The sequence below is a fragment of the Thalassophryne amazonica genome, chromosome 11 (genome assembly GCF_902500255.1).
Source record: "Thalassophryne amazonica chromosome 11, fThaAma1.1, whole genome shotgun sequence".
Classification (NCBI taxonomy): domain Eukaryota; kingdom Metazoa; phylum Chordata; class Actinopteri; order Batrachoidiformes; family Batrachoididae; genus Thalassophryne; species Thalassophryne amazonica.
Window position 1 is genome coordinate 74,536,192 of NC_047113.1, and position 23,094 is coordinate 74,559,285.

A 23,094-nucleotide genomic window follows, 5' to 3' on the forward strand; every position below is an offset into this window, starting at 1 on the left:
CTTTTGGTCTGAATACTCAGATCAGACAGATTCTTGTGTGTTCTACAGCATCTGTGACACCACATGTCTGAAACACACTGCATATCGCATCAGACATGTGCATCACACTCAATGGCTTTGGTTATTCTTATAATCCAGATCTTGTTAGTCACAGAGCTCCATGTGGGTTTAGTTACAACATTCAGAAAAAAGTGCACAGCAGAAGTGATACTGTACAGCACTCGTGTGACTGTTTCTATATGTGTGTGACTCCATTACTATAGCAATCAATGTGGATAAGATGGGAAAATGAGGATAGCCACACAGATCAGATCTGGTCACTTGCTATGTGAACAAACAAAATTTAAAGAACATATAATAAGGATTAAGTCATTAGATGATGATTAACTGATGCACCAGAACAATAAAAAAAAGCCCAGCAGAGAAGCACCCACCTTCATGTGAGTGTTAGCTAATAAGGTAGGCTAGAAACTGTGGGGAGAAACATACTGCCCAATACATGGAAAACGGGAAAGTAAAACCAGAATAAAAAAAAAACAGAACGTGTGCCTGTGAATGACAAAAAAAAAGCCTTTTCATTGGTACTGTAAATTACTGATGTAAACTCAAAACAATAAGTAATGTTTCAAAACCTTAGCAACCCGTGTTTTCGGAACATTCCAGAGTCTGTATCAAAAGGAGCGCATGCTGAACACTGGCACCTACTGGAAGGTTCATGAATATGCATCCATACTGTGTATCAATATATGAATTTCATATTGGAGGTCCACAGTCAGCGCATGGTCTGTACGTGCACTAGCATGTATGTGGCTCTTTACAGAATGGCTGCAAGCTCAGTCAGATACTGCTCACTCCATGCAACGGAATACACAACATAGATAAGTGAAAGTAAAGTGTTACATCAAAGATTTACCGTCTGTGCATGCAACATCTTCTTTCCACCTCTTTAATTTGTAAGCGACTCTGACAGGTAGACAACATTCAACAATGGATTTTTGTCTGCTCATTGTTCAACGAGTCAGTCGCAGTTCAAAGTTCTGGCCTTGTGCGTCTCTAGCCACCTGAGCGTGGCTGCAACTTAAAAATAATCCGACCTCAGACTGTCCCACCCAACATGCCACAGCGGGACACACACACACACACACACACACAAAACAAAGCCTTGACATCAAATAAACTAAGAGGCGGCCGAGGCAGAGCTATGGCATGAGTGTGAGCAGAAAAAAAAGAGGGGAGCAGAAAGGATCAGAAAGTGGAAGGGGGGGGGGATGTTTCAATGTAGCTTTTTCATTTCTAGGCAACCTGAATTCCTAGAGATCCATCATTATAAAGAACCAGCAGAAATAAACTGATTATACATATGCAGAATTTTCCTAAATATATAATTATTTGGAATAAGTATGTTTCATCACAAGAATCTTTTTTTTTTAATTAGCAAATTTTATTCTGCCAATACAATTCTATGGTAACGGAATTACAAAACTAGCATGATCAGGCCATATTTCAGCTTAGCATTAAAAATGTGCCCTGAATGTAATTCCGTGACCATACACTTTCCCATCTGCAAATTAAGAAGTGCCTGTCGTGTGTATATGTGTGTGTGCGTGTTTTCTCACCTTTTGAAAGCCTCCGTGGGATTCCTCTCACATTCACCGGGCTGCAAAGTGCTCTGCACAGCCGGGTCACGCACCTTCTCCTCATACCCCGGCACCAGCCCACTGCGGCAGATCTGACCCACTAAACCTCGGATAAACCCGCCGACACACAGCGTATCTGAGTCGTCCGCCCGGCAGAAGTGGAAAGCCAAGCTCTGGTGGTGCAGACCGCGGTGGTTTCCCTGGGCTGACGTGGGCCACAGGAGCTCCGTGCACAGCGCAGTTTTCCCGCTGCCTGGCCCTCCCACCAGCAAAACCCCCCAGGAGCTACCGGGCTTTGCAGAACCTGCTGTGAGGCTGCCAGGATTGGATGCACCCCCGCCGGGAAGCAGCGGGGGCTGCTTGCAAGGAGTGCTGGTCACTCCAGTCAGGCTGCTGGTTTTCTCCTGGAGACAGTGCTGGATCTTGTGGAAAACCCACTCCCGGCAGTAAAATCTCTTCCCCTGCAGCAAACTAGTTTGGGCCATTTTCATTTAAAGCTGCTGCTCTTGCACCTATTCCTCTTCATAGGGCTCGTCTCCTCAAGCTGCCCCTCACGTTTTCAACTCCAAAAAAGGCTGGCTGTAAATTTGAACATCCATTATGTCGTCTGCGAAAGTGCCTCGCAGAAAGCAGACTGCAGTTTGGCCGGCCTTGGTATTTATGATAAGAAGCCAAAAACAAATGCAACCGAGGTTTCCAGTGAGAGTACACACAGAGAGAGCTGCAGATGGCAGGAAAAGCAGCTGAGCTACAGAGCCTTATGGAATATCTAGGTCAAAATTAAAAAAAAAAAAAAAAAAAAAAAAAAAAAAAAAAAGAGAGAGAGAAAAGAAAAAAAAGACAATCAAAATTGAAGCTCAAACCATAGATTTTCCACCAACTTTTTCCACAGCTTTCCCACCGGCTGAACAGAGTGCTCCTTGTTGTTATGAGCGGCTGGCTCTAGCATGGCGCTGGGCATGGCAGAGTGCACGGCTCCTGGGTGCATCCACTGACAAACTCATGCCCCTGCTTGATGCAATTAGCCATGGGAGTTTCGGATATATTTCCGCTGATACATTTCAGATGCTACAGGAGGTGTCCAAAGCACGTTTCCATTACACTAGCGTGAACGTGGTTGCCACTGCAGAGTCAGTTTCTCCAGAAACATTCCAATCCTGGCAGCTTCCCTGGAAAATAAGGAAAGGAATAAAGACAATAAAGACAAGGTGGAATTAAGACAAGCATCAAATCCTAATTTATGCACTGTGCTAATGCACAATTAAGCATCTTTATTTAGTGAAGGAAACAGCTCAAAGGCACATCATTTACTGAACTGGAGCCAGTGAATTGAAAGATTTGCTATCAGCAATATTAACATCATAGTAACGGATACGTCTTACTTTAAAAACATCTACACATAATTTAGGGATGGGTACTGATAAGATTTTATCGTTATTGATACAATTCCTTATCGATTCCGTTAGTGATACCCCTTGTAAATTTTCTGTGTACTAAAAGTAGGCTTTACAGGTTTTCTATGTCAACAACATTTTATTGAGTCTTAAAGTAAATAAATATGAAATTGGTCACTGGATCCTTAAACTCTGGACATAAATAAACTCTACATGGTGGATCCTTGATCTCTGAACATAAATAGAAATAAACAAAATTTGTAGTTTTTGTCAAAAGCATTTCCTTTCAGACGTTATTGGCATGAATGTCTTTTCATACATCTGAGCTGAGCTCTTGCAGCTGGCTGCGCTGCACATGAGGATGTAATTCATAAAGAATGCAGGACATCTCATTTTGGGAGGAAAAAAACATTTTAGTCGATTGTAGTTTATTGTCTGTACTACAGCGTTTAAAAAGAGGTGTCATTTTTTTAAAGCGGCAATTCGTTTTGAAGTTATTAATTCCCACCGGACTCTGTGCAGAATTTGGAGCTGTGCCAATGGAACGGAGGACGATTCTCATTTCTTGAGACAAGAGTCCCAGTTAGTGACTTTAATCCACACAAAAGTGACTCACAATTGACATATTTTAATGGCTTTGAGAGGGGTTAAGAAGTAGACTTACCGCATCTGAAGAGTTATTATTACTATTATTGCTGTTGTTGTTGCTTTCATTATTAATATATAAATAAAAATAAATACAAAAAATACAAGTTTTAATACATCTGACTCTTATGACAACAAACATTGAGCCATTAATTATTACATAGAAAACAAATGCACACAAACGTGCTGAGATGCGAACAGCTAACGCTAACTTTAACATTGAAAGCGCCATAGACATGCTAACGCGTTAGCATCGGTCCTGTTTTTAAGTCATAAAATACATCAATCAACTGTTTCAGAAGACCATAACAGGTTGGTTTAACACAAAAAAGGTAAATATTACCCACAGACATGTGCTCTTTAGGGTTTTAGCAGGGAAAAATTAAGGCAAAGCAAAATAAAACAAAGAACCAACAAGCCAGCGGATTGAAGCATTGTTTGATTGGTTCACGCTTCGAAGTGGAGTCACACTGCAGAAGCGGCTGATTACAGGGCCGCTGCAGGGTCTGCAAACAACGTGGAGAAATGATCATTTTCCCGACAAACACCCTCAAAAACAACGGCTCCTCTGAAGGACTGATAAGGTAATCATTAAGCAAAAAGACTATTGATGTCAGTGGATCGAATCATTTCTTAACAATACCTGAAAGGATCCGATTCTCGATACCCAACCCTACACACAACAGGGCTGTATTATGCCAAATATGTCCACAATTAATTGATTTTAAATTTTTATAAATGAAAAGAGTCCCTGATTTAAAAAAGATTAATACAAAAGTAATTCATTTTATTCCAGCTGATTGTCTTTGCAGTGAGATTTTTTTTCATAGCAGAAATAATTAAATAGATAGAAATATCTCAGACAACCCCTGCGGTGAGTTACACATGCTGTCACTCTGCTGTCCACACTGAAGTCAAATATGTTTTCAAAGCCGGATTTGTCAAAATATGTCTGTAGAGCATCTATACCTTTTGTCATTAAATGATACAAATGATAAAAAGTGCTATTCTTCTTGATATCATCATCTTCTTCATGATATCACATGATGCAGTGAGAACTTTGACATCTGCACCCTGAAGTCGACTCTGCTAACCAACAGATGGCTTTCCTACCATGGGTACCAGTGCTGTACAGAGAAACTGGCACCTCATCTCTGGAGGAACTCTGCACATCTCCACCCGAGGAACCAGGAGTGATTTTGAATCAGAGGCCTCATCTACAAATAGTGCTTATGCAGAAAAACATGGCGTACGTCCGTCTCCACGGCAACGTTCAGATGTATCAAAGGTGTAATGACCGTGGAAATGTGCGGTGAGTCACGCAAAAATCCCGGCTGGGGTACGCACATTTCTACAGCTATTGTTCCACTGCGGACATGTAGAGGTGATGCTGGGAACCGTTAACAGTGTGAAAAATGAAGTCATCAGAGTGATGTGCACATCAGAGACACAGTGATGAGCAATTAACACACTCACGTGTTTGCAATTATATGGATGGATATAAAACCATGCACAAAGTGATGCGTAAAATGGCACCAATAGCTGCTGGGTTAGCGTCAGAGGACCTTACAAATGGTGCAATCTAACGTTAGCCTGTATTCAGGGAATGCAAGGATTTACTTGCAATTGACAATAACTTGCTCATAAACCGATTTTGACTACCAAGGCTACTGATACTGGAGTTGCACGCAGAACTGCAGCAGGCCCAGTGCACAATACGGCGAGGGGCCAGGGGCTGTCTGTGCCCACACAGGTGCTGCCCATGCTGCACTTCCTGGAAGCAGGGGCATTCCAGCGTGAGCTGGCCGATCACCCACCAGCTGTGTGGAACAAAATCATCTGAAAGTCATCCAGATACATCCCATTCCAATATTAAAGCACCATTTGCAGCGAGAACCAGTTTCCATGTAATCGGAGCTATTGACTGCACACATGTTCACATCATATGTGATGCGCAAATGCACATCAGGCGGGTGTTTGGCACGATGACAGCTGCTCAATCAATCAAACAAACAACAAGGGGCAATTAAGTAGCTGCTTGCTATGTAAACAGTGTATTTGTGTAATTTATCTGAACGTAAACCAGCGTGGCCACATTTTGTGAAAATGATGGATTGCCTACTCCGAGTAGGGAATATGGCCTTGCTCCAAGTGAAGGAGTTCAAGTACCTCGGGGTCTTGTTCACGAGTGAGGGGACGATGGAGCATGAGATTAGCTGGAGAATCGGCGCAGCAGGGTTGGTATTGCATTTGCTATACTGTACTATTGTGACAAAAAGGGAGCTGACCCAAAAGGCGAAGCTCTCGATCTACTGGTCAATCTTCGTTCCTACTCTCACCTATGGTCATGAGTGCTGGGTCATGACCAAAAGAACTAGATCGCGGGTACAACTGGCCGGTGGCTGGTGTCTCCCTTAAAGATAGGGTGAGAAGTTCGGTCATCTGTGGGGAGCTCGGAGTAGAGTCGCTGCTCCTTCGCGTTGAAAGGAGCCAGATGAGGTGGTTCAGGCATCTGGTAAGGATGCTTCCTGGGCGCCTCCCGAGGGAGGTGTTCCAGGGACATCCATCTGCTTGGAGACCCCGGGGAAGACCCAGGACTAGGTGGAGAGATTATATCTCCACACTGGCCTGGGAACGCCTCGGGATCCGCCAGTCAGAGGTGGTCAATGTGGCATGGGAAAGGGAAGTCTGGGGTCCCCTGCTGGAGCTGTTGCCCCTGTGACCTGAACCTGGAAAAGCGGTTGAAGATGAGTGAGTGATTATTATTGTTATTAAGGGTTTTTTTTTTACATTTTTGCTTGATGGTGAGCTGCAGAGCTTCTTAGCAGGCTTCCTGTGTTCCATATTTGTCAATAAACACGTGTGTAAATTTGGAATGGCACACTGCAGTGGAGGTGCGCCTCACCTTTTTAATGTCAGTGTGTGTGCTCTGTTTTGCGTGTCCGCCTCACACACACGCGCATCGTCGCTCCCACAAACATTTTTCCAGTTTCATGATTAATCCATTTAACAGCACACTGAATAAACTGTCTCTGTGTGTCTCCACGTCATTTCCAGTCATCTATAGTATAATTTCTTTCCTGTGTTCATGTTGTCTGATGTGACATCGTGGGGAATCCCTGCTCAAAGAGCCTATTTACATGAAATTGCATATTTAAATGGGGCGTGGCCAGGGAGGAGTTTGGTTCCATGCTCAGTTCCACGTTCAGTGGGATGTAGAAACCGAACATGCGTGAATTCATGCCTACACACACTTTGATACATCTGAATATATTTGTGGTTACGCCTGATTCAGGGTTTTGGTGTACACAAAGTCCAGGCAAGTCTTTGTACATGAGGCCCCAGGTGCTTTTTTGAAGTGCACACTGCTGCAGGTGTTCCTCAGATAGTAGAATTGTTCTTATTGCAGTCGTAAGAAGTTGATGCAGTGTTAAACTTGCACTTCTTACGTGCCATTTCTCCTAATTTACCCAAAAGCTCTGGGTGATTCCACTTAAGGAAAACAGCCAGCAGGAACTAAAGTTTTTGTTTCGTCTTTGCTGAGCTGAAGGGGATGCAAGGAGCTTGACACACAAATAATCAAATTTCAGTCATCAAAAAGACCACTAATGTGCAAAGCATGTCTCTAAAGAGTGAAAAAGGAAAAGCATCACATTGCCCGCAATTCTTTGAATTTATGGTAGCATTACTCTGAAATTTATTTTTTCTTATATCTTAAGTCCTCAATGGCGGACCAAGTGAAGGGGGTGATGGCTTCTAACCCAACGGCTGTGAAGGCAGATGAAGGCTGCAGCAGCTTCTCAGACACTGATTGTCTGGGATTTCACAGCCATCAGACCAAGCTAAAGATCTGTCAATGACCATGTGTTTGTTGATATTCAGCAGCATTCCCACATTAAACAAACCCACGAACAGGTGTCCCTGGAGGTAGATTTTCTATGCTGTCCAGGAATCAACCAAGAGATGATCTTCCTCGCAACAGCGGGATTTCCATGACTTTGAAATTAACTTCATCAAAGGGTGGTGGCCAAGTGGTTGGTGCACTTGGTGTCAGTGTGGAAGGTCCCCAGTCCAAACCTCCCCCCTATGGCAGGAGAAGCCACCCACGAGGGGGGCTGGTGGGGCCGGCGCCTTCTGGAAGGCGGGAGGGAGGGTGCCAGGGCGACTGGTTAGAAGTCACATTATGTATTTCATAACCCCCACTCAAGACCCACACCAATTCACTTACAAGGCCAACAGATCAACAGAGGATGCTGTGACCGCTGCCCTCCACCACGATGACCCTCCTGGAGCAACAGGGTACCTACGCCTGTCTTCTCTTCGTGGATAGTTCAGCATTCAACACCATCCTCCCCCATGGCCTTGTGAGGAAACTGCTGAACCTCAGTCTACCTCATTCCACGTCTTTGGATTACAGACTTTCTGTCAGATCGCTCACAGAGAGTCAGGATTGGCCCCCCACATAGCCACAGCTCTCACACTCAGCACCAATTCCTCTCAAGGCTGCGTGCTGAGCCCACTGCTCTTCACCCTCTACCCCTTCGACTGTACCACTATCCACACCAGAAACACCTTCATTAAGTATACGGATGACACCACAGTGGTAGGCTGTATCACTGGAGAAGATCAGTCCATCTACTGGGATGAGGTGGAACATCTGACGGTGTGGTGTAGACAAAATAACCTGCTCCTAATCATAGACTTCAGGAGATACAAAACAGACATTCAGCCCATTATCATTGGGGGGTTACCTGTGTGGAAACAGTCAGGGACTTCTGCTTTCTGGGAGTCCACATACACTCAACAAAAATATAAACGCAACACTTTTGGTTTTGCTCCCATTTTGTATGAGATGAACTCAAAGATCTAAAACTTTTTCCACATACACAATATCACCATTTCCCTCAAATATTGTTCACAAACCAGTCTAAATCTGTGATAGTGAGCACTTCTCCTTTGCTGAGATAATCCATCCCACCTCACAGGTGTGCCATATCAAGATGCTGATTAGACACCATGATTAGTGCACAGGTGTGCCTTAGACTGCCCACAATAAAAGGCCACTCTGAAAGGTGCAGTTTTATCACACAGCACAATGCCACAGATGTCGCAAGATTTGAGAGAGCGTGCAATTGGCATGCTGACAGTAGGAATGTCAACCAGAGCTGTTGCTCGTGTATTGAATGTTCATTTCTCTACCATAAGCAGTCTCCAAAGGCGTTTCAGAGAATCTGGCAGTACATCCAACCAGCTTCACAACCGCAGACCACGTGTAACCACACCAGCCCAGGACCTCCACATCCAGCATGTTCACCTCCAAGATCGTCTGAGACCAGCCACTCGGACAGCTGCTGAAACAATCGGTTTGCATAACCAAAGAATTTCTGCACAAACTGTCAGAAACCGTCTCAGGGAAGCTCATCTGCATGCTCGTCGTCCTCATCGGGGTCTCGACCTGACTCCAGTTCGTCGTCGTAACCGACTTGAGTGGGAAAATGCTCACATTCGCTGGCATTTGGCACATTGGAGAGGTGTTCTCTTCACGGATGAATCCCGGTTCACACTGTTCAGGGCAGATGGCAGACAGCGTGTGTGGCGTCGTGTGGGTGAGCGGTTTTCTGATGTTAATGTTGTGGATTGAGTGGCCCATGGTGGCGGTGGGGTTATGGTATGGGCAGGCGTCTGTTATGGATGAAGAACACAGGTGCATTTTATTGATGGCATTTTGAATGCACAGAGATACCGTGACGAGATCCTGAGGCCCATTGTTGTGCCATACATCCAAGAACATCACCTCATGTTGCAGCAGGATAATGCACGGCCCCATGTTGCAAGGATCTGTACACAATTCTTGGAAGCTGAAAATGTCCCAGTTCTTGCATGGCCGGCATACTCACCGGACATGTCACCCATTGAGCATGTTTGGGATGCTCTGGACCGGCGTATACGACAGCGTGTACCAGTTCCTGCCAATATCCAGCAACTTCGCACAACCATTGAAGAGGAGTGGACCAACTTTCCACAGGCCACAATTGACAACCTGATCAACTCTATGCGAAGGAGATGTGTTGCACTGCATGAGGCAAATGGTGGTCACACCAGATACTGACTGGTATCCCCCCCCAATATAACAAAACTGCACCTTTCAGAGTGGCCTTTTATTGTGGACAGTCTAAGGCACACCTGTGCACTAATCATGGTGTCTAATCAGCATCTTGATATGGCACACCTGTGAGGTGGGATGGATTATCTCAGCAAAGGAGAAGTGCTCACTATCACAGATTTAGACTGGTTTGTGAACAATATTTGAGGGAAATGGTGATATTGTGTATGTGGAAAAAGTTTTAGATCTTTGAGTTCATCTCATACAAAATGGGAGCAAAACCAAAAGTGTTGCGTTTATATTTTTGTTGAGTGTAGATGAGAAACTGACCTGGAACACACTTGGTAAAGAAGGCACACCCACGACTCCACTTTCAGAGATTCCTCAAGAAAAATAAGATAAAGAGAATCCTTGTGTGGTGTAGTCTCTCGTCGGATTTTCTTTGCAAGGAAAATGGCGGAACGACTGGAGCAGCGTGACTGCATCAAATTTTGCCAGAAACTGGGCGACAGCCAGGTGGAAACCATTCGGATTATTCAGACGGCTTTTGGTGACGATCCTATGGGCATCACACAGATTAAGGAGCGGTACAACCGGTTTAAAGACGTCCGCACAATGGTGGAGAGCAAGCCACGCTCCCGTCGGCCATCAACACGCTGAAATGACCAGATCATTTCCAAAGTGAACACTGTGGTGATGTGGGACCGCCGTGTGACTGCCCGAGAAATTGCGGAAGAGGTGGACATCAGCACTTTTTCGGCACATTCCACTGTGACAGAAGATTTGGCCATGAAAAGAGTTTCAGCGAAATTCATGCCGATGGCTTCGGCCAAAGCTGCTGACGGAGCAAAAGCAACTCCGTGTTGAAGTCTCACAGGACGTACTGGACTCCGAAAAATGATGCCCACCTCTTCCACCATTTGGAAGATTCAGACAGCTTTCAGTGGCTTTTCAGTCGTGTGACTATCTGAGAAATGATGGAAGAGGTGGGCATGTCACAGCATGTCCTGTGAGACTTCAACACGGAGTTGCTTTTGCTCCGTCAGCAGCTTCGTGGCGAAGCCATCGGCATGAATTTCGCTGAAATTCTTTTCATGGCCAAATCTTCTGTCACAGTGGAATGTGCAGAAAAAGTGCTGATGTCCACCTCTTCCACAATTTCTCGGATAGTCAAACGACAGTCCCGCATCACCACAGCATTCACTTTGGAAAAGATCTGGTCATTTCAGCATGCTGATGGCCGGCCGCTCCTTAATCTGTGTGATGCCCATAGGATCGTCACCGAAAGCCGTCTGAATAATCCGAATAGTTTCCACCTGGCTGTCGCCCAGTTTCTGGCAAAATTTGATGCAGTCGCGCTGCTCCAGTCTTTCCGCCATTTTCCTTGCAAAGAAAATCCGATGAGAGACTACACCCATTCGCACACAAAGGCTGCTTACCAGCAAATGACGCAATCGACAGGCATGAAAAAATTCACGCATGCGCGCAACGGTTCAAGGTTGGCTCATGCAGGAACACGTGATTCAAATCCATCAGGTTTTTGCAAAAAATAAAAAGGTTGGATACTTTTCTAACAGACCTCGTATTTGCACTGAAAGGCTTGCACTTTACCTTTCGGTGTACTGGTTACGACATTAAAGGATCTGTATCTGTAATGTAAAGTTGCGTCATGAAGGGCATCCGGTGTCGTAAAACTTGTGCCAAATCAGCATGCAGATCCATCTTGGATCTGCTGTGGTGACCCTGAGTGAAAAAGGGAGCAGCCAAAGGGACATACTTTTACTAAGAACTCTGTAGTGTAGGGAACTTCTACATTAGCGAAATGAACTCTAAGCTAACTAACAAGAAAGTTAACGTGGCTAATAGGCAAACTAACAGAATTTTTTTCTCCACTAATACTTGCTTTTATCGCAGTTCAAAGCAAAAATGCCAAAGTCAGCAAGCTGCTAAACAAAATATGTCATGATTCTGAATCATTGTGATGTAGTACCATGTATCGTGGTATTTTTGCCTAAGGTTATCAACTTCCAGATGGGTAAGCACACTACAGGTTTTGTCTGAAATTTTATTCTCCACACTTACAGTAGGACATTACAGGCGTCTGATAAACTTTACTTAGATGTTCAGAGGTTACAATATAAACTTTGGGGCAATTGTGCTTTGGTGGTAGCTGAACTCAGACTGTGGAACAAGTTATCTCCTGACTTACACACTATTTCTAACCTAGCACCTTTTAAAATAGCTTTAAACACCTGATGGTGTCTGACCTCAAATTTTCAAAAGCTCCCGAACTTCTGCACCATCCCCCTAGTTTGGCCACTCCCCTTCCTGGCATCTGGTGCCACCCCCTTGCTAAATTTTCCTAGAAACCCCTGCAATAGCAAGCCACAAGCACCAGCTCCCAATGACAGGGACCATTTATTTAATGATATTTTCACAAAAACACTTGCCAGAACATGTTGAGAAATTGATTAACTCTACTAATCTGTGTTAACTCAGTGTGTGTTTGTGTGATCAATATATGTGCATTATCTCAACCCAAGATGCTACACATGAGCAAGGTTTAAGCCTTACACACCCCATGACAAGGCAGGTTGGTGATAGTTAAAAGGATTCCAAAAATATCTCAACAAGGGTTTTCTCTTTGGAAGTGAAACTTGGCGCACAATAGCCACTTTTCCACTACAAAGCTCCAGCACTACTCGCCTCTACTCTACTCGGCTCTACTCGGTTTGGTTCCAAGCGCGAGCTTTTCTACTGCAAATAGTACCTCTTCAACGTGGGCAGGGTCAGCAGAGCAAACTGCAGAGACGTCGTGTTATACGCGACACAAACATAAACAATGGCGAACTCTGTGTGTTTACTGCTGTGAGTTTTTAAGAGAAAGTTGCTGGCGGCGAGAAAAACACGCTTGAGACGTACAGAAGACTTTGGGAATTCATATGAAGATGAAGACGAGAAGATACAAGCTGCTAGAGATGAAGAGGCAAAGCATGACGGTGAGCTAATCGTTAGCTTCCTAAGCTCGTAAATAATTAATAACTGCAGGCTCTCGCTATTAACTATTAAAATTGTGGCTGTCAAAATAAAGCGTTAATTTAGATTAATTACAATACCTATCAGGCCTTCAGTCACACTTTGCTCCATTTTGTTTTGACGTCAGTGACTTGGTCTGTAAATAAAGACGCGTTTCTGATCAATAAACGTGTTAATGTCTTTTTTTTTTACCAAAGTAACTTGCTTGGATAACTTATTGTTAAATCTCAAATGTGGGAGTTTGTGCATTTACTGACGTTCACGCACAAAATGTTGATTCGGTTTTAATGACCGTTAATTAACGTCATCACTGAAGTCGAACAGGCTTAAAACACATTCAAAGTTTGATTTTCATCCGGATTTTAATGTTCAATGGACAAATTTAAAATATGAAATCTAATAAGATAATTATTAAAGGAGTCATATTGTGCAGAAAGAATCAGCCTCCAAACTCCCACAATTCTGTTTTTATAGACATTCTTTATATCCTTTTGTCATTGTACACATAAATACAATGAAATTTGTCTGCATTTAACCCATCCAAATTACACTTAGACAGTTCTCCCAATTTAACACCAATTTACAGCTTAATACCTCCTTGATATGTAACAAAAATAACCCTGATCCTTTTTTACCTGATTATTAAGTGCCCCAAACACACACAGATCTGAGTTTTTTTTAAATATACCTGCAATTAAATGATTCATTTAGATTAACTAATCACAAACCCTGTAATCACTTACATTACTTTTTAATAACCTGACAGCACTAATTATATGTATGCTGTGTTTGTGTGTGTTTCAGATGGTTTTCTCAGAGTCACCGCTGCAGAGGTTCATGCCACAGAATGGGACACCTTTGTCATCATCATGTTATACACCAGCTATGTTTCACTGTGAATTTTTAATAAATTTTTGTACTTTTTGCTAAAATGTCTCCACTTTTGTGTAACATCATTTTGATTTGTAAAAGTTACCAAGGTTTACTGATTTAAAGGCTAACAGTTTGAAAAGCTGTTTAAGCATAATCCAGTAGTAAAATAAGCTTTACATTTAATGGGGTCATAAATGTAAATGTGACAGACAGTAAAACTGGTTGTTCAAAATTCCTTGATGTAATGGTGCCTTCACTGAAGTGACTAAACCTTTTTGTTTATGTTAAATACCATTTGGTAAAATCTCAGTTTAGACATGATTATTCCAGCATCTGTGTAAAGATTCAGCCAGGTGTAGTGTGCAGTGTCTTCTGGAGTGGCAAAAACCCAAATTAAAAATTCTTAGAAATGAACCAAAATGTTTTTTGCTGTTGACTCAGAATGAAATGACAAATTATGATACAGTCACATGAGTCAAATTGTTTACTGCAACAAAAAAGAGCAAATACACACACACAAAAAAAGCAACACAAACTATACAAAAGTTTCATGTGTCTGTAGTCTGGGTTGGGGGCACAGGTCACATGCCTCGGTCATGCATCGCGTGCACAAGGTCACCCAGCACGCCAAGATATGCCTGATTAAATGCAGCTTCCACCACCGTTGCTTCCTCAAGGATCAGCCGGATGTGTCGATCACACTGAACCCAGTTCAGCTTCAGCCTCAACGTCACTCAAGATGGTGAGATTCTCCTGCTGAAACAGGCTCCCTTTATCTCTTGCCTGGACAATAATGAAGATAGAAATGGGAAAGAAAGTTTAAAATAAAAAAAAAAATTAAAAAAAAACCTTTAGTCTCTGTATGATCATTCCCCAGAGTTTCAGTTATCTTGGTCACTTTACATAAAAATTATGTTCTTTCAAAATTATCCTCCAACAAATCAGATCATTTGGAGCATCATTTTGAAAGAACATGACTTTTATGCAAAGCGATCAAGATAACTGAAACTTTGGGAAGGTCCAGCAAAATTTGCAGGACCTTTGTGGGATTTATGACAATATTTATGGGTTCTGGATTTTTAATTTTTTTTGTTTTTTGGTGAGGGGGGTCACCCTGTATATATATCGTATTTGGGAAAGTTAAGGTGATGTGAGACACGTTATTCTTACCTGTGATGACACGTTGCTGTGTGGTGCTGGACGTTGATACAGAAACTGGTGTTCGAACCCTCCTCGCTTATGGAACTGGATTCTTCAACAAAAACACAAAATGGCGACATGTAAAAAAAAAAAAACATCACCGTAATGGCACTAAATGAGTCAAATGTACACGTTTGTTGTCTTGCTGACTTGAGGTGTTTTTCTGTCAGAAGTTAATACTTTAAAGCGGAGCACGGAGTTAGCTAGCTCGCTAGTTAGCAGTCAGCTAGCTCACTGTGTCCGCGTACATGAGACAACGATGTTACTTTAACACAAGTTTAGACTCAATCTTAGTTTGTTAAAGTGCGCTTCCCACCACCAATGGGATAAGGAACGTTAAACGGTGCTTTCAAGAAGACTACAGTCACAAAAACACTTACCATCTGTCACTTCCAACAAAGCCGTGGCCCAGTCGCGGTCATCCTGCCTCCGGGTGCTCGTCAGTCGGTGTCCGTAAATAGCGTTCCTGCGGTCGAACCGTTTCCAGCCCTTGCGGTCCCACCTACTCCGGTCATTGTGGTCCTTTAATCACTTTTAAGCTTTTTCAGCTGTTCTCTGAGTTGCTGTAATGTCCGGTGAGCCGAGTGCGTCCTCATTTCGGATCGCTTCATCCACCTCTCCGTATTCTCTCCTCCACCACCAAACATAAACGTCCGCAGCTCATCCACAGACCACGGTGTGGTTTTGTGCGAGTTAAAAAAAACAAAAACTCGCTGTGAAACGAAAGACAACAACGGTCGCTGTAACGCCGCTTTGACTATTTAAAAATGGCGGGTTTTGATTTTCCTCTCGGACGGCGCACTCATGACTCGTCCAGTGACGACGTTCTCTGACCAATCAGTGGCCGGCAGCCTGTTGACGTCACATTTTAGTATCGGCTCAGCTCGCTTGGAACCGCTCCCAAGCAGGTACTAAAAAAAAAGGACCCGGTACCAGATACTACCCTAATGGAAAAGCAAAAAAAACAAGTAGAGTCGAGCCGAGTAGTGCTACTTTTGTGAAGTGGAAAAGCACCTAATGTTAACCAACAAAGTCCTCAGACAAGATTGTCATTGGCAGCATTTCAATTTTACATGTGGCCACTAGGGGGACAAGACGCTGAAAAATACTCTATGCAAGAATGTCACAAGGATTTCATGGATGGTAAAGAAACCTGATACTGTAGATGAAACTTGCTACTATAGATGATACCTTGCACAAGTTTCAGGTTGGGCTCAGCAAGTGAGTTTAGTCAGTATTGCCCTTGAGCCAAAATATTTTTGCAGGTGAACAGCAGATTAGATGGTTATACAGCACAGGTTCCTTCAAAGGTTAACATAAACACCAAGGTATCCATCCATCCATCCATCCATCCATCCATTTTCTTCCGCTTTATCCAGAGTTGGGTCGCGGGGGCAGCAGCTTTGTCAGTGAATACTACTCCCCTGTACAAAAGTTACAGGGATCAAATGATCAAACGAAAAGTTGTCCCAATAACTTTTTGTATTATTCCAAAGACTGCCATTAATAAATAACTCATTTCACTTGTACCTCACAGAAAAACCAACAATTGTGCACTACCTTCAGATGCATAGTCATTTTTGGAAAGTAGGATTCACACTATTATCTGCAACTAATTTTTTTTCAGTTTTTGTCCAGTCAATCCATGGATCCTCCTTCCTTCCTATCTAGGGATGGGTATCGAGAACCGGTTCCTTTCGGGTATCGTTAAGAAATGATTCGATCCACCGACATCAATAACCTTTTTGCTTAATGATTTCTTTATCGGTCCTTCAGAGTGGCTGTTGTTTTTGGGGGTGTTTGTCAGGGAAATGATAATTTCACTACATTGATTACAGACCCTGCAGCGGGTCTGTAATCAACTTTTCCACAGCGCAGCTTTGCTTTGAACCTTGAACCAATCGAAGGCGATTCACAGATTGAAGCAGTGCTTCGATCTACTGCTTCGTTGATACATTTTTTCTTTCGCTTTATCTTAATTTTCCCCCGTTAAAACCTTAAAAAGCATATGTCTGTGAGAATATGTCTCCACCTCATCCCGGTCTTATTTAAATTTAATGACAGTTTGTTTCGGTCAAACCATATTTTCAACATGTTAATTTCTTCAGTGATTTCATCCAGAACTATCTGCCAAGCTAGAAAACTGCTGCATCCTAGTAAGAGCAGAATACTACTGGAATGAATCTGAATAAGGAAAGTTGTTTTTTTTTCTCACCTAAATGGATGCTGCACTCACTCCAGTTTATCGTCTGGAATAGTCCCAGATTGCATTTCACAGCTTCTAGAACATTTTCATACAGGTGGTGTTGGGGGGTAATTTTGGGTTTCAGCTTTTTTTTGTTTTTCACCACTTTCATCCCTGAATGAGTCACTTTTGTGTGGATTAAAGTTACTAACTGGGACTCCTGTCTTCTTGCGACAAAGAAACATAGCTCCAAATGCTGCGCAGTTCTCTGCCGAGTCAAGTTAGAATGATGTCCAGTCGGAATTAACTTCAAAGTGAAACCCCGTTTTGTTTATTTTTATTTATGTCCAGAGATCAAGGATACAGTGACCAATTTCATATTTATTTACTTTAAGACTCAATGAAATACATAGAAAACCTGTAAAGCCTACTTTTAGTACAAAATTCACGAGGTATCGATAAGGAATGGGATCGATAAGCAGAATCGATAATGGCATTGATATCGATAAAATCTTATCAATACCCATCCCTATTCCTATCCAGACAAAAGTTTACATCTGTCCTGAACTGAGAAGGGAAAGTCCAAATGTGTAAACCCACTTCCATCACGTAAACGTACATCAATGCAAGCAAAAGTTTAACAAGGCAAAAAATTGGTCAACTCCCCAATCAAGCTGACAAAAACTTCAATCTACAGTTGAAATGTTGAGTTGTCGTGCAACTAAGTGATGGATAGAAAAAAGGCACCATTTTTATTGTCAATTAATTGTCATTTTTAATAAGATTGGGACTTCTGGTTTCTACAAGATGAGGATCTGCTCCTTCTGATTTTGATTCACATTAAACAGTCATGTACCAGAGGTACTGGTTTTAAAATGCCTAAAACATGCTTTGAATCGCTTTAAACAAGATGTTATTTTGGTTGACACAGCATCAAAATAAAAGGTAAAATGATTTTAAAATGGATTTATTCTAGCTAGATTTCTACCAAAAGATTTTTTTCCACTTGTTCAAAACTGTTTGACATTGAAAATAAAGGGTCGAAGGCTTTTTTAAGCAGTCCAGATGAACCCAAACAGGCTGCTATTACCTGGTTTTAATGCAACTATAAATCAATTAAACAGGTTTACACTATCTTTGGATACATCTGACAACCTGTTGTTGACTTGTATTTCAATCCAAGTACTTTCTTTATAATTTTTCAAATAAATCTGAGGATGTGTCTGGGACATCTGGTACTTATTTGTATCTAAAATTTTACAGAAGAAACAATGAATTACAACCAGCTTTAAATGTTATTGTCATTAATGATTGATTGATTAGTCTATAAATGGTCAAAGAAATACTGGATGAAATGTATACAGTTCATTTTCCCGCAGACCCCAAATTTATTTATTTATTTTGTACAGTAAAAATATAAGTAATTACAAAGACATAAATCAGTGAAAAGGAGAAAACTTTCATACAACCCCAATTCCAGTGAAGTTGGAATGTTGTGTGAAATGTGAATAAAAACACAATACAATGATTTGCAAATCCTCTTCAACCTATGTTCAATTGAATACACCACAAAGAATATATTTAATGTTCAAACTGATAAACTTTACTGTTTTTGTGCAAATATTTGCTCATTTTGAAATGGATGCCTGCAACACATTTCAAAAAAGCTGGGACAGTAGTATGTTTACCACTGTGTTACATCAGCTTTCCTTCTAACAACACTTAATAAGCGTTTGGGAACTGAGGACACTAGTTGTTGATGCTTTGTAGGTGGAATTCTTTCCCATTCTTGCTTGATGTACGACTTCAGTTGTTCAACAGTCCGGGGTCTCCATTTTCGTATTTTCCACTTCATAATGTGCCACACATTTTCAATGGGCGACAGGTCTGGACTGCAGGCAGGCCAGTCTAGTACCCGCACTCTTTTTGTTTTTATTTACATTTCACACAACGTCCCAACTTCATTGGAATGTACTTGAGATGATGAACCACTTCAAATTTTCATTTTTCTTTGATACTTCTTCCCACTGAGGATGTAACATTTCAGCAGTAAAGGTGTAACAGTTTAGTAGTTTAATATAATATATATTTAAAGTATCCCACAAAATTTACTTGTATTGTAACTACGATGATATAAATCAGTGAAAAGCCCTGTGATAGCCTGGAGTCCTGTCCAGGGTGTACCCCGCCTCACGCTGGGATAGGCTCCAGCCCCATGTGACCCTTAACTGGAGTAAACAGGCTTAGAAAATGAATGATTGAATGAATGAATGAACTGATGTAAAGTTGAAAATTCTCACATTTGAAAAGACACAACCAATTGCAATTTGCATTTTCTTTCACAGATTATTTAATTAATTTACAATTAAATACCTAACTCCACTAACATTTTATTAGTTTATAATAGTATATTGCTGGGGAAGTAACAAGTAAGCTGAGTTGGACTGGCATCCCATCCAGTCAGTTTCACAGTTATCTATGGACTCTGTAGATCAGCACTGGCACCGCTAGGCCTCAGGGCCTGCACAGGACGTCTTCTCTATCAGTTTTTTTATTAAAAATGTGCGGACTGATATTTCCCACAGACAGTGAATTTAGTTAAATTACAGTGAAAGCCAGTGAAAATTTGGCAATTTTCATATCTGAGAATTGTAACCAGTTCCAGCATGTATTTTTCGTTGAAATATTAGCCAATTAATTGATGGTCAAAATACTAGATTCCACTGATTATATAGTATAGTATATATTAAAAAAGTGTACATTTTAAGCATGCATTTACTTGTGTGTAACTTAATTATGATGCAGTCATGCTTAGAATGACTGACACCCCTACAGTGGTGGAGTAGCAAATAGGACATATCAACTACAGTTTGCCAGAAGGCACATGGGAAACTGAAGCCTCAGCCTGATCTGGTTTCTTGTATGAAAACCCTCCTCTGTCCCACTCCAACATGAAGTTATGACTGCTGATGCAACAGACAAAAGACTGCAGTTTCTCCAATCACAGCCACAGAAGCCCATAACTCTTTGTCAAAGGTGTTTTGGTGGCTTCCCTCACTCATCTCCTTCTTCCACAATCACTTACTTTTTAAGAACTGCCTACTCCACACAGCTTTACCAAAGACTATCACAGTATTTGTAAATGGTTGGAAATGTTCATGTGTCCATTTTCTGATTAAAAAAAAGCTGGCTGTAAAAGTGATGATTTACTATACATTCATTAATAACAATGTTCCAGTGTATATTGCATATCTATATTCCTTATGTCAGCTCAAGAAAGCATATATATATATATATATATATATATATATATATATATATATATATATATATATATATATATATATAAAGGCAAAGGCTATACGCCCAACCGTTGGGCAAATAAATATAATGTCTTACCTTATTCGCCCAACCGTTGGGCAGATAAGTCATAAATTGAATGTTACATGCACAACCGATGGGCAGATAAATATAATGTCTTATCTTATTCGCCCAACCGTTGGGCAGATAAGTCATACATTGAATGTTACATGCACAACCGTTGGGCAGATAAATATGTCTTATCTTATTTGCCCAATCGTGATCATGTATTTGACATGTTTTGTGCATCTAAAGTACGGTTTTTACACCACTTTTTAAGGCTCTATTGCGGCGTATGTTTGACACATTTAACGGCGCCGTCTTTAATTACTACGAAAACACCGCAATGAATGAAAACAGACAATTTTCATAAGTATTTTGAACGGAAGCCTGTTAACAAAGACGAAACAGTTTTTGAACTAAATGCTGCTTGTTGGCTGTAAGATGGTGTTAGTTTGACACAGTTCCCTGGGTGTGATGACCCAAACAGAACCGCTTTAGATCACAGCTCCTCCGCGAGCTGCAAACCCTCCCACAGCCGATGAGAAAATATCCGCATTTTTTCCCTCCCGCGTTGAAACTGGAAGTAAGCTTACAAGTGCCCTCACTGGTCGGTTGTGGTTGGGCGTTGTAAATGAATGAATAAATGAAAATATATGCTATTTTACTCATAATTAGCTTTGCATGCTAACAATGCTAAAACTTACCAAACTGAATAAAAGGTTTTGTGTTTATTCTTTACAATTATACAATATCTAGTTCATTTAAACCTGCATGGTGTACATACTTCTAAATATTTGTTACTTTTTGAAAATAATAAACACAAAACCTTTTATTCAGTTTGGTAAGTTTTAGCATTGTTAGCTTTGCATGCTAACAATGCTAAAACTTACCAAACTGAATAAAAGGTTTTGTGTTTATTCTTTACAGCGTATCTGCTCGCGTATTTACTTTATTGACCCAACGGTTGGGCGAATAGCCACTCTCTATAAAAAAACAAAAAAACAAAACTGGTTTGTTTTCTTTTATTTTCAAACATATATAAAGTTGGACATTACTTTTGAGAAGATGGAGATGGTCACAATTTGGCATTTGCTTTGATAAATCACCTGATTGGGTTCAAACTAGTTGACTCCACGAAGGGAGCTGTATTTGACTTGGGCGCGGTTTGATTATCTGGTGTGCACAAAATAATAATAAAAAAAAAAAATCACAGGTGGATTTTATTTCAATCTGGCTGCTCAGTGTATCTTGGATTGAGGAACAGCTGATCATATCTGGAGGCCGATCAGATTCATCCAGGATGTATAATTTTGTTATGTAATGCGTTTAATTAATTTCAGTTAGTGGTAGTTTGGTGAAACAGCGCCCCCCACCTGCACAGACCAGGACTGCCCTCTGAGCGTTTGTTGATGTTTCTGTTAACCAACAAATCATCGTTTCAGCTTGATAAATCTATTACAAATAACGATAACCATCACAAGCTGGTGAGCTAAAAACGACTTATCGGACACAAACACTCGAACCGAGTTTGAATAAATGCTGATGAAGTACTTTGATTTCCAAGTGTTGGTGAACCTTCTTATTTATTGCTGAGTAAATACTAATATTCTGCAGCCGATCAAACACACACTTTGTTGCGCTGCCAGATGACACAATTCTACTCGATCTGGTTGCATTCAAATCTTTTTTTTTTCTTGCTTTTCAGAGGCGTTCCGACTCAATAAATGCCCACAATAAGAAGCAGGAGCAGCAGATTGAGGAGCTCCGTCTTCGTATGGCCACACAAACCTCACCCATCCACATCTCTATTTCAGATCTTTAAACACCAACAACAAAAACACCGGGACTACTAAAAAAAAACAAAAAAACACACAATTCTCACCAAACTTCGAACACGAGCCGCTGTGTTTATCCACAACTCGCCTTTCAACTTCAATGAATCCAGATATGAAGCGTTTTCACGGTTTTTCTTCTGCTGCTGCTTCTTCTTCTTCTTCTTCTCACCTCTTTTCGCTTCCTTTCGCCGCGTCCGGGTCCGTCCTCACAAAAATCCAAATATCTCACACAAACCGACCGATGACCCGCGAGACAAATGTGTGGATCTGGACGACATCCGTGGATCGTTCTTTTCTGTCGATGTCGACTCCTCCTGCTGCCCGAACAGCTCAACAGAGAGCCGACTGACTCTCCGCCTCCGAGCGCTCCACAGTCCGCTCCGCCGCATGCACAGCGCACACCAAGCAGCGCCGCAAAGCCTAGTGGGAGCTGTAGTCTCACTATGAGTGGCTAGCAATAGCACTGTGGCAGGTCGAGTGATGCTACAAAGTAGGACTTTTGATTGATTGATTTAGAAATTCCACATAAGATGCACAATAAAATAAAATGTGTTAAAACATATGCATATTTAATACATTTATAATGGCATTTCAAGGATAACACAAAAAGTTGACTTATTTCCATTGTGGTCTTTACATAAGGGCCCAGTCCCACTGGCATTTAGGAAGATTTGCGTATGAATTGCCCACAGAATTGGCTCATATTCATTAAACATCCGTAATATCCATGAAACATGCTTGTATGAGTCGGCCGACGTCCGAAATTTTTCTTCTCTTTTTTCTGTTGCCAGGATTTTTGAGCTGCACAAAATTTTGGTTGCGG

General features: G+C 41.6%; 1 protein-coding gene across 2 annotated transcripts in view; it reads right to left on the reverse strand.

The window, feature by feature from the left end:
- Positions 1–22,635, reverse strand: part of ankrd50 (ankyrin repeat domain 50) — a 98,304-nt gene extending 75,669 nt beyond the window's left edge. The window contains exons 1-3 of one of the 2 annotated variants that reach the window (XM_034182182.1): positions 22,441–22,635; positions 2,539–2,806; positions 1,617–2,406 (exon numbers count right to left, since the gene is read on the reverse strand). In XM_034182182.1, the coding sequence (XP_034038073.1) occupies positions 1,617–2,128 (512 nt within the window). In that variant the 5' untranslated portion in view covers positions 2,129–2,406; positions 2,539–2,806; positions 22,441–22,635. Of the gene's footprint in view, positions 1–1,616; positions 2,407–2,538; positions 2,807–22,318 lie in introns of both variants that reach the window. The other variant, XM_034182181.1, reaches the window with a different exon arrangement.
- Positions 22,636–23,094: the final 459 nt, after the last annotated feature.